Raw genomic sequence first — 16202 nt, forward strand, 5'->3', positions numbered from 1 at the left:
AAATTCAAACTCAAAACTACCAGAAATTACTATTAAAGAATAAATGAAACCCAAAACGAACAGAAATTAAATAAACAATCATATCAAAAAACAAACATCAAGTAATAATATAAATGAATAAATATATCTTAAAGCGAGTAATGCTTAGATTGAATATGAAAATCAAGCTTAAAACGAAAAAGAATAGTTTGCTATTAAAGTATAAATGAAACTTAATACGAACAGAAATTAAATAAACAATCAATGCGAACAAACATACAATATATATTAATGTAAATGAGTAAATAAATCTTAAAAGGAGTGAAACTTAAATTGAATATGCAAATCAAGTTTGAATCGAATAAAAATAACTACAAACAAGAGTTTGGGTATCGCCTCACTGCAGAAGCCTAAATCCTACTGCGTCATTGGCGCTTTACTGAAAACGAATTATATTACAAATTGTTTTCTTTTGTACTTAATATTGAAAATAAGTATTAAAATTACAGTAAAATTTTGAACTGATGGGCTTTCAGCAATTATTATCACTATACATCAAATATTCAATTTAATTTATCAGTTCTGTCCAAGATTGGTCAAGACAAATATACTTTCACTACAAAGAAAATTTGGAAATCTGCCCCCTTCTTGAACTGCAAAAACCTAAAGCCTTCTGCGTCATTGGCGCTTCACTGAAAACGAATTTCTCTTATATTACAAATTAATTCTTTTCCAGTTCTTACAGCATTGAAAATGAAAAGAAAAATTACAGTGAAAAAAAAAATCTTGAACTGATGGATCTTTCAACAATTAATATCATTATGTATCTAATTACAATTTGATTTTGTTTATACTTTCCAAGACTGTTCAAGACTCATATAGTTTTCAGTAAGGCACCAATGAAGCAGTAGGTTTTCGGCTTCTGCAGTGAGGCGATACCCAAACTCTTGTTTGTAGTTATTTTTATTCGATTCAAACTTGATTTGTATATTCAATTTAAGTTTCACTCCTTTTAAGATTGATTTACTCATTTACATTAATATATATTGTATGTTTGTTCGCATTGATTGTTTATTTAATTTCTGTTCGTATTAAGTTTCATTTATACTTTAATAGCAAACTATTCTTTTTCGTTTTAAGCTTGATTTCCATGTTCAATCTAAGCATTACTCGCTTTAAGATATATTTATTCATTTATATTATTACTTGTTGTTTGTTTTTTGCTATGATTGTTTATTTAATTTCTGTTCGTTTTGGGTTTCATTTATTATTTAACAGTAATTTCTGGTCGTTTTTAGTTTTAATTTTAAAATGTATTAATATATCCTGAGCTTAAGTTTAAAATGCCCTTTTCTTTGAAAAACTTATTTTTCGGAGAGTTTTTTTTTAATTAATAATTTTAAAACATCACACCAGGCCATGTAAAAAAAAGTTAAGGAAACACTGATCAAGTATCAAAAGTAAAAGGTCAAATGGTGAGAGGTTACTTGATTTCACAAAACGACTGTGACCTGACAAAATACGAATACATAGTATCTTAAGAAATATGCACCCACTAATGGTATATTAATGCATTTTCTAATGCATAAATTTCCCCTCGTTTGGTGGTTATTGAGTTTTTTGGAAAATGCACCCACATACAATTTTAGCTATTTTTAGGCAAAATTTGAAAATTTGAAAACTTTTAGGAAAATTTGCAATCAAATAATACCATTCAAATAAGCTTTACGATGCTTTTCCGAAGTGCTTGTTTTAAAAATTAATTAAAAAAAACTTTCCGAAAAATAAGTTTTTCAAAGAAAAGTAAAGGCCATTTTAAACTTAAGCTCTGTATAAAAAAATAATTGTTAAAATTCAAACTCAAAACGACCAGAAATTGCTATTAAAGAATAAATATAACCCAAAACGAACAGAAATTAAATAAACAATCATAGCAAAAAACATACAACAAGTAATAATATAAATGAATAAATAGATCTGAAAGCGAGTAATTCTTAGATTGAACATAAAAATCAAGCTTAAAACGAATAAAAATATTTTGCTATTAAAGTATAAATGAAACTTAAAACGAACAAAAATTAAATAAACAATCAATGCGAACAAACATACAATATATATTAATGTAAATGAATAAATAAATCTTAAAACGAGTGAAACTTAAATTGAATACTCATTATACTGTGATAGTTTCATTGCTCACTGCTGATAGTTTCATTGCTGTGTTAGCTAATTATACATTATACAGTTTCATTTATACTTTAAGAGCAAACTATTCTTTTTCGTTTTAAGCTTGATTTTCATATTCAATCTAAGCATTACTCACTTTAAGATATATTTATTCATTTATATTATTACTTGTTGTTTTTTTTTGCTATGATTGTTTATTTAATTTCTGTTCGTTTTCGGTTTCATTTATTCTTTAATAGTAATTTCTAGTAGTTTTGAGTTTGAATTTTCACAGGTACCCGTATCTCCTGAGCTTAAGTTCTAAAGCGGCGTTTACTTTTCTTTGAAAAACGTATTCTTTAGAAAGTTTTTTTTTAATTAATTTTCGTTCGTTTTTTATAGCAAATATTCTCGAGTTTTTATTGCATGGGGGGGTTGCTTAACTTTGGATTATTATTGACTTTAAAAAACGGATCTAGAACTTTCAATTTATAAATTGAATGAGGCTTTTTTCAAAGTCTATACGATTACCTCTTTGATAAAAACCTTATATATGAACAATAGACAGCTTGCATAGCTTGTGGACAGTGATTGGCAACAATGAATGGATTGAAAAAATAGTTCCAATAAGGGTGTTTTGACCATTTCACTTGCTGACACAAAGGGATCACGACTGTTTGGAATTGACTTTAATAGGATTTTGTGTACCAAAGCAATTTTGTATCTATCACAGAGTATGTATTTTAACCTTATAATTGGATAATTATAATAGATTTACTATGTGTTCTTCCCATACAAAACTTTACCTTATTAAAGTCTTTGGGTTGGTGGCGGCGTAGTTGGCAGAAGGACGAAAACTTTAGCGTACACAGTAAGAGAGGGGAGGGCGAGGTTGAAGACTCATTCTATACGGGGCGGAACTTCACTTATCTCCTCCGTTCCCGATTTAGGAGATCAGACAGACTCATTGGGCTCACAATTGGGCGCAGAGGAACTCAATCTTTGTGAATTTTTGGGAGACCATAGAATTTAGGAGCGAAGCACCCTTTAGGGCCCTATTTTCCCAAATTAGGTGACAAATTGCAAAGTATTCTTAAAAAACATAACTTAAATGTCACCTTAAAAAATTCAAATAAAATCCAGAACTATTTTAACAGCGGTAAAGATAAAACGAGTCCTATTTTGGGCAGTAGTGTTTATAGGGTTCCATGTTCTTGCGGCTGTTTCCATGTTGGAAGAACCTATCAGCAATTGGGGGAGAGATTGTTGGAACACAGGTCCTCAATCCACAAAGCTATGGAGCTATGCCAAAGGCCTGAGACTTTTGATTCCGCCTTGGCTCAGCATGTGTATGACAACCCGCACCATTTCGTTTTATTCGAAGACACCTCCATTATTGCCCCTGTTAAAGGTCTCATCCAAGTTTTCAGGGAGATAGTTGAGATAAAAAAGTACATTCACGGAAAGGTTGCTCTCAATAGAGACACGGGAGAAACCTATTTAAGCCCCATTTATAATGAACTAATTAATTCTGATCGTTTTTACTTAAATGTTAAAAAAATCACATTTTGCAACCTAACCTAATCTGTGATGATGTTTTACCTGGAAAGCGTTAAGCTTTTAAAAATGCTCTGTATAAATTAAACAATTGAGTTCCCATTCAGCACTGTATTTTTTCATTCAGTTACCCTTTCACCGTTACATAGAAAGGGTCTTCAAATTTTAGTTGTGCTTTGTTTTAAGGTTTGAATTTTTTTTATAATATCCTTGGATTTTATTAGTAATTTTAATGTCATTATCTTGCACTGAGGACGGTCAAGCGGAGGTCTTGACCGAAATATTTGCATTTTAGTCCATATTTTTCACTGGCTTGTATAATCCTCGTTTTCCTCTTCTTTTACTATTGTTTCGTTTTATCATGATTAGCCAGTGTGTTCTCAGAAATTATTTACATCCAATCAAAATTTTGAGATAGCCATTTTGTTCAGCGTAGTTGATTTCCAGATAGAAAATATATTTTTGAGGAGAAAACTCCCCCATAACCCTCAGGGAAAGTGTATTAAGTTATGCCCTGGGGCATATAAGGTTTTTATAGAAGGCGTTTCATAAAAACTTCCAAACAGGGTCATTCGATTGGAAATTAAAGGGCTAGTGCGCTTTTTAATAGTCAAAAGTAATTGGGGTGCAACTAGCCCCCCCCTCCACGCCCATCATTTCTCCAAATACATCCACTCAGAATTTTGAGATAGTTATTTTGTTCAGCGTAGTTGATTTTCACATAAAAAATATGTTCTTGAGGAGGATACTCCCCCACAACCCTCAGGGCAAGGGTTTTAAGTTTTGCCCTGGGGGCATATAAGGTTTTTATAGAAGGCGTTGTCGTAGAAAATTCAAAACATGATCATTCGATTGGAAATTAAAGGGCTAGTGTTCTTTTTAATAGTCGAAAATAATTGGAGGGCAACTAGCCCCCCCCCCGCCCATCGGGCCCCCCAACACATCCAATCAAAATTTTGAGATAGCCATTTTATTCAGCGTAGTTGATTTCCAGAGAGAAAATATTTTTATGAGGAGGACACTCCCCCAAAACCCTTAGGGTAAGGGTTTTAATTTATGCCCTGGGGGCATATAAGGTTTTTTATAGAAGACATTGTCGTAGAAACTTCAAAACATGATCATTCGATTGAAAATTAAAGGTCTACTGCTCTTTTTAATAGTCGAAAGTGATTCGAGTGTAACTAGCCCCGTTCCCCTCCACGCCCACCATTTCCCCAAACACATCCAATCAAAATTTTCAGATAACCATTTTGTTCAGCGTAGTTGATTTACAGATATAAATTATATTTTTGAGGAGGACACTCCCCCACAACCCTCAGGGCAAGGGTTTTAAGGTATGCCCTGGGGGATTATAAGGTTTTTATAGAAAGCGTTGTCTTAAAAACTTCAAAACAGGCTCATTCGATTGGAAATTAAAGGGCTAGTGCCCTTTTTAATAGTCGAATGTGATTGGAGGGCAACTAGCCCCCCCCCACACACCCATCATTTCCCCAAACACAACCAATCTAAATTTTGAGATAGTTGATTTTCAGATAGAAAATATGTTTTTGAGGAGGACACTCCCCCAGAACCTTCAGGGCAAGGGTTTTAAGATATGCCCTGGGGGCATATAAGGTTTTATAGAAGGCGTTGTCGTAGAAACTTCAAAAAAGGCTGATTCGATTGGAAATTCAAAGGGATAGTGCCCTTTATAATAATCAAAAGCGATTGGAGGGCAATTAAACCCCCCCTCCCTACGCCCATCATTCCCCCAAACACATCCAATCAAAATTTTGAGATAGACATTTTGTTCAGCGTAGTTGATTTCCAGATAGAAAACATGTTTTTGAGGAGGACAATCCCCCACAACCCTCAGGGCAAGGGTTTTAAGTTATGCACTGGGGGCATATAAGGTTTTTATTGAAGGCGTTGTCATAGAAACTTCCAAAAAGGCTCATTCGATTGAAAATTCAAAGGGATAGTGCCCTTTTTAATAGTCAAAAGTGATTGGAGGGCAACTAGCCCTCCCCCCCCCTACGCCCATCATTCCCTCAAACAAATCGAATCAAAATTTTGAGATAGCCATTTTTGTTCAGCGTAGCTGATTTTCGGATTGAAAATATATTTTTGAGGAGGACACTCCCCCAAAACCCTCAGGGCAAGGGTTTTAAGTTATGCCCTGGGGGCATATAAGGTTTTTATAGAAAGCGGTTTCGTAGAAATTTCAAAACAGGTTCTTTCGATTGGAAATTAAAGGGCTAGTGCCCTTTTTAATAGTCTAAAGTGATTGAAGGGCAACTAGCCCCCCTACGCCCATCATTTCCCCAAACATATCCAATCCAACTTTTGAGATAGCCATTTTGTTCAGCGTAGTTGATTTCCAGATAGTAAATATGTGTTTGAGGAGGACATTCCCCCCAATCCTGAGGGCAAGAGTTTTAAGTTATGCCCTGGGGGCATATAAGGTTTTTATAGAAGGCGTTGTCGTAGAAACTTAAAAACAGGCACATTCAATTGGAAATTCAAAGGGCTAGTGCCCTTTTTAATAGTCAAAAGTGATTGGAGGGCAACTAGCCCCCTCCCACGCCCATCATTCCCCCAAACACATCCAATCAAAATTTTTAGATAACCATTTTGTTCAGCTTAGTTGATTTACAGATAGAAAATATTTTTTTGAGGAGGACAATCCCCCAAAACCGTCGGGGCAAGGGTTTTAAGTTATGCCCTGGGGGCATATAAGGTTTTTATAGAAGGCGGTGTCGTAGAAGCTTCAAAAAAGGCACATTTGATTCGAAATTCCGAGAGCTAGTGCCCTTTTTAATAGTCGAAAGTGATTTGAGGGCAACTAACCCCCCTCTCACGCCCACCTTTTCCCCAAACACATCCAATAAAAATTTTAAGACAGCCGTTTTATTAAATGTAGTTTTAAGTTCTGGAAATTATGTCTTTGAGGATTACAACTCCTCCAAAACCCTCAGGGCAAGGGTTGTAATTTAAGGATTCTCAGAATCCTTCATATTATTTCTTATGGAAGGGATGCTCGTATAAACTTTAGAGAGGGCTCATTTGATTGAAAATTGAAAGTTCTTGTTCACTTTTTAAGAGTCAAAAGAGATTGAAGGGCAACTAGCCCCTCTCCCTCATCCACGCCCTAAAACCATCAGATAAAAATTTTGAGATAGACATTTTGTTAAAATAGTTCATAGTTCTGATAACAAAAAATTCCAGTGTCGACACAGCCCACCAGGACCCAGGGGTAGGCGTTGTAAGTAATGCCCTGGGGCATAAATTATTAAGGGGGGTTTTTAACTTATGGGAAGGGGTTTTGTACGGGAAGAACACATAGGAAATCTATTATAATTATCCAATTATAAGGTTAAAATACATACTCTGTGATAGATGCAAAATTGCTTTGGCAAACAAATTCCTTTTGAGGTCAATTCCAAACAGTCGTGATCCCTTTGTGTCAGCAAGTGAAATGGTCTAAACACCCTTATTGGAGCTATTTTTTCAATCCATTCATTGTTTTCAGTCGCTGTCCACAAGCTATGCAAGCTGTCTATTGTTCAAATATAAGGTTTTTATCAATGAAGTAATCGTGTACACTTTGGAAAAAACCTCATTCGATTTCAATTCAAAGTTCTAAATCTGTTTTTTAAAGTCAAGAATAACCGGACCGTAAGCACCCCCCCCCCATGCCATAAAAACTTGAAACTTTTTGCAATAAAAAACGAACAAAAATTAATTAAAATAAACTTTCCGAAAAATAAGTTTTTCAAAGAAAAGTAAAGGCCATTTTAAACTTAAGCTCAGCAGATACAAATACTTGTTAAAATTCAAACTCAAAACGACCAGAAATTATTACTAAAGAATAAATGAAACCCAAAACGAACATAAATAAAATGAACAGTCATAGCAAAAAAAATACAACAAGTAATAATATAAATGAATTAATATATCTTAAAGCGAGTAATGCTTAGATTAAATATAAAAATCAAGCTTAAAACGAAAACAAATATTTTGCTATTAATGCATAAATGAAACTTAAAACGAACAGAAATTAAATAACAATCAATGCAAACAAAAATACAATACATATTAATGTAAATGAATAAATAAATCTTAAAACGAGTGAAACTTAAATTGAATATGCAAATCAAGTTTGAATCGAATAAAAATAACTACAAACAAGAGTTTGGGTATCGTCTCACTGCAGAAGCCTAAATTCTACTGCGTCATTGGCGCTTTACTGTAAACGAATTACATTACAAATGTTTTATTTTCTACTTACTATTGAAAATAAATATAAAAATTACAGTAAAATTTTGAACTGATGAGCTTTTAGCAGTTAATATCATTATGCATCAAATATTCAGTTTAATTTATTAGTTCTTTTCAAGATTGGTCAAGACAAATATAGTTTCACTACAAGCAAAGTTTGCATACTGCCCCCTTCTTTAACTGTAAAAACCTAAAGCCTTCTGCGTCATTGGTGCTTCACTGAAAACGAATTTCTCGTATATTACAAATTTATTATTTTCCAGCTCTTACAGCATTGAAAAAGAAAATAAAAATTACAGTGAAAAAAAATCTTGAACTGATGGATCTGTCAACAATTAATATCATTATATATGTAATATTCAATTTGATTTTATTTATACTTTCCAAGACTGTTCAAGACTCATATGGTTTTGCCATTCTTTTTAACTCTGCCATTTTTTGTAACTAATCGTGTTAGTTTGTTATGAAAACATTCTATGGCTTCTAGGCATTTCAATTTGAGCGGAAAATTGCACCTCAAACTTTGTAGAACATGCATTTTCTTGCATGTAACACCAAAATATAATAAAATGTCAAGTTTCGGAGTGTTCCACAACTCGCAAGCAAGTGCCATTGGTATTTTTGAATCCGCATGGTCAATTTAGGGGGTGGAGGGTAGGCTAATTCTCGTAGCAGCCCCATTCCGTCGTGGTATGGTTCACATTTTCAACACCTGGCGTCCGGACTATCATATAATCTACCAAGCATATAACTACCCCAAATCAGTATCAATAAATAAAAACCTAAAACGAACAAAAATTAAAATAAATATTAGAGTCAAACTCGAAACGAGCATAAATTAATGTGAGTAGGGTTCAAAACCCCTATGCTTTCTAAAATTCAGAATACAATTTGTACTTTACTGAAAAAAAATTCAAATGAGTTTAATGAAAAAAAATGTGTATTGTCAATTTGATATACATATGCTGATATCTATTCCCTAAAATATTAATTAATTTTTGATTTCTTGAAGTTATAAAAGTGAAAATATTCCAAAGAATTGTTTTCAGTAAAGCGCCAATGACGCAGTAGGTTTTAGGCTTCCGCAGTGAGACGATACCCAAACTCTTGTTTGTAGTTATTTTTATTCGATTCAAACTTGATTTGCATATTTGTTGGAACCCTTGGTCCCAGTTTTTTTCAGATAAATGTCCCTCCCAGATTCATTTCTTTTGGCCCCTTAATTATTTTCCTTCCCCGAGTAATAAGTATTAACTTTCCTTTTAATTTTGTGACGCCATTTTGGGTTTTCTTAATTGCGTACGTGTTTAATAGACCACGAGGTAAGAAATTGCGCAGTTAAGGAGGTTGGTCAGGAAATTGGTAAGTCCTAGGATTGGCTGGAAAGATTCATTTACCACCCTCGTAACCCCTGTCGCAGCACGCGGCTAGCGGGCTGGGAGAAAGAGTCCTTTTTTAGTTCAGTTCTTTTGTACAACGTGTTGTGAATACAGTAAGGTTTTTTTATGTACTATTTTAACTGTTCAGCTTAGGTCGGAACTAAAGAGATAGTTAGAAAACCTTATCGGTAAACTTTGGCTTTAAATGCGGCCATAGACCATCCGATCACGTTAGTATACGGAACCGTTGGAGTAACCACGGAAATCCCACTAATTTGGAGCCGACGAGGGAACTCCCCCTCCAGTAAATGGCATAGCAACTCTTTGCGCCATTTTTGCCTTTAAAAGTGGTGACCCCCACACGTTAAACGTCCAATAAGTGGAGGCAAAAACCACGAACAAGAAAATTAATATTTATTACTCGGGGAAGGAAAATAATAAAGGGGCCAAAAGAAATGAATCTGGGAGGGACATTTATCTGAAAAACTGGGACCAAGGGTTCCAACACCTCCCTCCTAAGATAAATGGCCCGCATCTCCGGTGGATTGGCTGGAAATGCAGACATAAAATAAATAACATCAAACTCAAAATCACTAAATTTGTATCTTCTCTCTTTTCACCGCTTGGCTCAGGATTCCTCGCCATCCCCACGTCTCCATTGTAGGACCACCATGATCTAGATCGTCTAACATCCACATTTGGTTTTAAAAGTTGACGTCCCTAAGATTCGTAGAAATTCATTGTGCACAGCACAATCAAAAACAAAAATTTTCATGCTCTCACGAATTTACATTTGAGAGGAGCAGAGAATCAGTTCCTGGCACTTAATTTAAGTTTCACTCGTTTTAAGATTTATTTATTCATTTACATTAATAGGTATAGCATGTTTGTTCGCATTGATTGTTTATTTAATTTCTGTTCGTTTTAAGTTTCATTTATACTTTAATATCAAACTATTTTTTTTCGTTTTAAGCTTGATATCTATATTCAATCTAAGCCTTACTTACATTGAAATCTATTTATTCATTTACATTTTTACTTGCTTAACGTTTTGTTCTATGACTATTTATTTAATTTACGCTTGTTTTGGGTTTTATTTATCATTCAGTAGTAATTTCTTATGTTTAGTTTGACTTTTAACAGGTATTTGTATCTCCTGAGCTTAAGTTTAAAATAGCCTTGACTTTTCTTTGAAAACCTTATTTTGTGGAAAGTTTTTTTTAATTAATAATAATAAAACATTGGAGGCGTATGGTCTTTACTATAGGCAACGCTACAGCGTTGCCGCTGATAAAGAAAACCGAATCTGGGAGTCTTAAAACAAAGACAAACTTTAAAATTTTCAAACTTTTTAATAATTATTAATTTTGGAATTTTATATTTTCAACAAGAAAATGCGAAAAGAAAACGGAGCCAAACATCTTGCAAGAAATTCAAGTGCCTAGTTGACTAATAAATGGACACTGAGTTGCCATTGTTGTCTTGTTGTGCTACTTGCAGCAAAGATGTTGTAATTAGTTGCTGTTGTTTTTTTTTGGGGGGGGGGGCAAGATTTCCCACATTGCCAACAAAATCTTGCCTACAAATATTTTGTGCGCAAAAATGACCGAAAACTGTCATGGTTTACTACTGGTCCTTTTTTTAATACAAAAAAAAAGACACCAGCGTATCTTATTACATATACTATTATACTTATATTATTATATCTTTATATTATTATATCTTATTGCATATACTATTATTCTTATATCATTATATTTTGTTGCATATAATATTATTCTTATATTATTATATCTTATTACATATACTATTATTCTTAAATTATATCTTTATATTATTATATCTTACTGCATATACTACTTGTTCGCCTGTGTACCAAATAAAACAACTTACTCTTCCACCATACTGGAACTTTGGAGGGGATATCATGCCATTACTATTATTGGGTTCATACTCTTGAACAGAAGGAGCATTATTGAAATCAGTTTTCCGAATCAAATCATCTATCTTTTGCTCATTATCTGGCGCCGATTGAACTGTAACTTTGATCATGGATGAATTCTGCAAATTTGTCAGCATTTTGATACCACGTTGGCTAGCAACAATGATGCATACCTGGAAGACAATTCGTAAACAATGTTTACAAACGCTAAAATAACCAATTCACAAACAATGAATGTTAAGAAGAATTCACCGACAAAAATTTTCATTTTCACCTGGGTTCTAAAAATAAGTCTTGGGTTCAAAAATTTGTCAGCATTTTGATACCACGTTGGCTAGCAACAATGATGCATACCTGGAAGACAATTCGTAAACAATATTTACAAACGCTAAAATAACGAATTCACAAACAATGAATGTTAAGAAGAATTCACAGACAAAAATTTTCATTTTCACCTGGGTTCTAAAAATAGGTATTGGGTTCAAAAATTTGTCAGAATTTTGATACCACGATGGATAGAAACAATGATACCTGGAAGACAATTCGTAAACAATATTTACAAACGCTAAAATAAAGAATTCAAAAACAATGAATGTTAAGAAGAATTCACCGACAAAAATTTTCATTTTCACCTGGGTTCTAAAAATAAGTCTTGGGTTCAAAAATTTTCTAATATTAAGACACCCACCATCTTCTAATTAAATATTGAAACATTGAATATGGGGTCAAAGGTAGCTAAATACGAAGTTTTAGCTTGTAAAAAAAAAGAAAAAAAAGGCCTACCTATCAGAGATTTTAACCAATCAAAAAGATTAAAATTAGTCATACTTAGGCAATAACTTCAGCTAAACATGTGCTAGGATTGGTCTTTGGCAATGAAGGTAGGACGAATAAGAGTCATGGGAATGGAGGTTTTTCGAAAATGGGAACTAAAAAATACTATTTATAGCTGAATAATGCAGCTAAACTGCATTTAAACCTACACTGTAATTAGTAGGAAAATAAATACTTCAGCCAAATATTTTTATCACAAATCATCTCATTCACCACTTTTATACAGTTCACTGCACTTCCTGGGCGAAGGGCCATGAAATAGAGATCAGGGCATTTGAGACTTTAGATTCTAGTGCAATTCCTTTACCTTTTATACAGTTAAAGCAAAAGATTAAATATAAAATTTATGAAGTATGGAAATTTCCAATATCGTCTCGGTCGCAAAATGCAATATAAAGAGGGCTTAAACCTAATAAAATACAAGAAAATAGACATATATCGCGTTCTGTGATCGTGGTGATATCATTTTTATTCTTAGAATCGAGAATGTGTGTGAATAAAAGCAAAAATTTGTCCCAAGAGCCAAAACTTTCCCAATATGTCTACTTTAAGCTCACAAAAATCATTAGAAAAAGGGGCATGGAATAACTTTTAACTGTGGCTTGGATGGCAAAAAAATCACATGAACAAACAACTGATTGTAACTAGCTTTCAGCAAAACATATATAACATATTTTAACAAGTATATATAACATAACAAAACAAATAGGAAAGCATATATAGCAATTAGCAAAACATACATAAACAGAACATATTTTTCAATTTTCCACCCTCGTATAAAATCGTTCTTTTTTGTCAGAAGTCTTGGAATACAAGCCGATTTCTGCTTCCATGATATAGATGGATGTAATTTGCGAAATCACCACAATGCTTTCCATTGAGGATAAACTTCTTCTGTTGCATCTTCGTCATCAGTCTTACTAGGATATTAGAGAGCAACACCAGTTTTGGAGTCTATCATTTTTATGACAATTTTCAGCTAGTTCAGCAAGACGAAATTAAGGAGTAACAACAGTTTTGAAGTATATAATATTTATGACAATTTTAAGCTAGTTCAGCTATCGCAGTTTAACGAGCAAAACCAATTTTGAAGTATATCATTTTATGATAATTTTCAGCTAGTTCAGCACGAGGAGATTAAGGAGCCAACAGTTTTGAAGTCTATCCTTTTTATGACAATTTTCAGCTAGTTCAGCAAGAGGAGATTAAGGATAAACACCAGTTTTGAAGTATATCATTTTTATGATAATTTTAATCTAGTTCAGCAAGAGGAGATTAATGAGTAACATCAGTTTTGAATTATATCATTATTATGATAATTTTCAGCTAGTTCAGCACGAGGAGATTAAGGAGCAACAACAGTTTTGAAGTATATTATTTTTATGATAATTTTCAGCTAGTTCATCAAGAGGAGAGTAAGGAGAAACAACAAATTTGAAGTATATCATTTTTATGACAATTTTCAGCTAGTTCAGCAAGCGGAGATTAAGGAGCAACAACAGTTTTTGAAGTATATCATTTTTTTTGATAATTTTCAGCTAGTTAAGCAAGAGGAGATTAAGGAGCAACACCAATTTTGAAGCATATCATTTTTATGATCATTTTCAGCTAGTTCAGCAAGAGGAGATTAATGAGCAACACCAGTTTTGAAGTATATCATTTTTATGATCTTTTTCAGCTAGTTCAGCAATAGGAGATTAACGAGCAGCCCCAGTTTTGAAGAACATCATTTTTATGACAATTTTAATCTAGGTCAGCTAGAGGAGATTCTCGAGCAAACACAGCTTTGAAGTATATCCTTTTCAAGACAATTTTCAGCTCGGTCAGCAAAAGCAGATTATAGAGCAACACCAGTTTTGGAGTCTATAATTTTCATTAGAGTTTTAATCTAGTTCAGCTAGAGGAGATAAAAGACAAACAAAATATGTATAGTATATAATTTTTATGATAATTTACAGAGAGTTCCTAACAAGTATATTAATGAGAAACATCACTATAGAAGTATATCATTATTATGATAATTTTCAGCTAGTTCAGCAAGAGGAGATTAACGAGCAACACCAGTTTTGAAGTATATCATTTTTATGATAATTTTCAGCTAGTTCAGCAAGAGGAGATTAACGAGCAACACCAATTTTGGAGTATATCATTTTTATGATAATATTCAGCTAGTTCAGCAAGAGGAGATTAAGGAGCAACACCAGTTTTGAAGTATATCATTTTTATGACAATTTTCAGCTAGTTCAGCAAGAGGAGATTAAGTAGCAACAACAGTTTTGAAGTATATCATTTTTATGACAATTTTCCTATAGTTCAGCAAGAGGAGATTAAGGAGCAACACCAGTTTTGAAGTATATCATTTTTATGATAATTTTCAGATAGTTCAGCTAGTTATTTAATCTAGGTCAGCAAAAGGAGTTTAATTAGCAACCACAGTTTTGAAGTAAATCATTATTATGATAATTTTAAGCTAGTTCAGCAAGAGCAGATAAAGGAGCAACAACAGTTTTGGAGTATATACTTTTTATTATAATTTTCAGCTAGTTCAGCAAGAGGAGATTAAGGAGCAACACCAGTTTTGAAGTATATCATTTTTATGACAATTTTCAGCTAGTTCAGCAAGAGGAGTTTAAGGAGCAACACCAGTTTTGAAGTATATCATTTTTATGAAAATTTTCAGCTAGTTCAGCTCTATGATTAGAACTAGCAAAACCAGTTTGTAAGTCTATCATTTTCATGTTAAATTAAATAGAGTACCGCTATAGGATTTTCTCGCGTGGCAAAAATTTTGATGACCATAATATTTATGACCTTAAAATTAACGTAATGATCGCTGATTTAATGTACCAAACCAAGTTTTGGTTACTATCATTTTTATGACCGTTTACATATATATAAGCACGAGAATATTAAGGAGAAACACCAGTTTTGAAGTATATCATATTTATTAAAATTTTAATCTGGTTCCGCAAGAGGAGATTTATGAGCAACATCAGTTTTGAAGTATATTATTTTTATGATAATTTCAGCTAGTTCAGCAAGAGGAGATTAACGAGCAACAACAGGTTTGTAGAATATCATGTTTATGATAATTTTCAGCTAGTTCAGGAAGAGCAGTTTAACGAGCAACTACAGCTTTTCAGTATATCATATTTATGATAATTTTCAGATACTTAAGCAAGAGCAGTTTAAATATAACCCCGATTATTTTATGCTATAAAATTTATGATAAGTTTAAGAACTAACAGAACGAGGAGTTTAAGTATCCAACAGTTTTGTATTCTTTACTGGTTAGTACACGTTAACTAGAGATCATCTCTAGAATTGTAAGTATCTACCAAATTTTTTTATTATACATAATGAATTTCTAATTTCATATATTTAATCACGATGAGATTAATTATAACATACTGTTTTTAAGAATTTAATTTTAAATTCTCATATTTGAAAGTTCAGAACGTTCAGTAAATGTAGCGAAACCAGATTTGTTGAAACTCAAAGATAGGTCTATTTTATTAGGTTTCAGATAGATTATTGTTAGGATCACAAAAACTTTGGGATTATATCATTTTATGACAAGTTTCAGCAAGTTAAACCCGTGGATAGTAAGGAGCAGCAACAGGTTTGAAGTAAATCATTTTATGACACTTTTAATCTAGTTCAACATGTGTAGAGTAATTAGCAGCAACATTTTTGAAGAATCTAAATTGAATGAAATTTTTAATCTATTTCAGCTAGAGGATATTAGTGAGTAACACCAGTTTTGTATTATATAATAATTATGAAAATTTTAAGATAGGTAAGCAAAATGAGACTAACGAGCAACACCTGTTTTGGAGTCTATCCTTTTTATGATAATTTTCAGCTAGTTCAGCAAGAGGAGATTAAGGAGTAACACCAGTTTTAAAGTATATAATTTTTATGATAATTTTAATCTAGTTCAGCAAGAGGAGATTAATGAGTAACCCCAGTTTTGAAGTATATCATTTTTATTAAAATTTCAGCTAGTTCAGCAAGAGGAGATTAAGGAGCAATAACAGTTTTGAAGTATATCATTTTTATGATCTTTTTAAGATAGTTCATCA

At 32.8% G+C, this 16202-nt stretch overlaps 1 protein-coding gene across 1 annotated transcript in view; it reads right to left on the bottom strand.

Moving 5' to 3' along the window:
- Positions 1-16202, bottom strand: part of LOC148942927 (protein argonaute-2-like) — a 205234-nt gene that overhangs the window by 176630 nt on the left and 12402 nt on the right. Inside the window, exon 3 of the mRNA XM_089102272.1 lies at positions 11235-11456. Coding sequence (XP_088958398.1) covers positions 11235-11456 — 222 coding nt within the window. The remainder of the gene's footprint in view (positions 1-11234; positions 11457-16202) is intronic.

This window comes from Artemia sp. Qi Xiang Cuo, chromosome 16 (genome assembly GCF_049724085.1).
Source record: "Artemia sp. Qi Xiang Cuo chromosome 16, ASM4972408v1, whole genome shotgun sequence".
NCBI lineage: Eukaryota > Metazoa > Arthropoda > Branchiopoda > Anostraca > Artemiidae > Artemia > Artemia sp. Qi Xiang Cuo.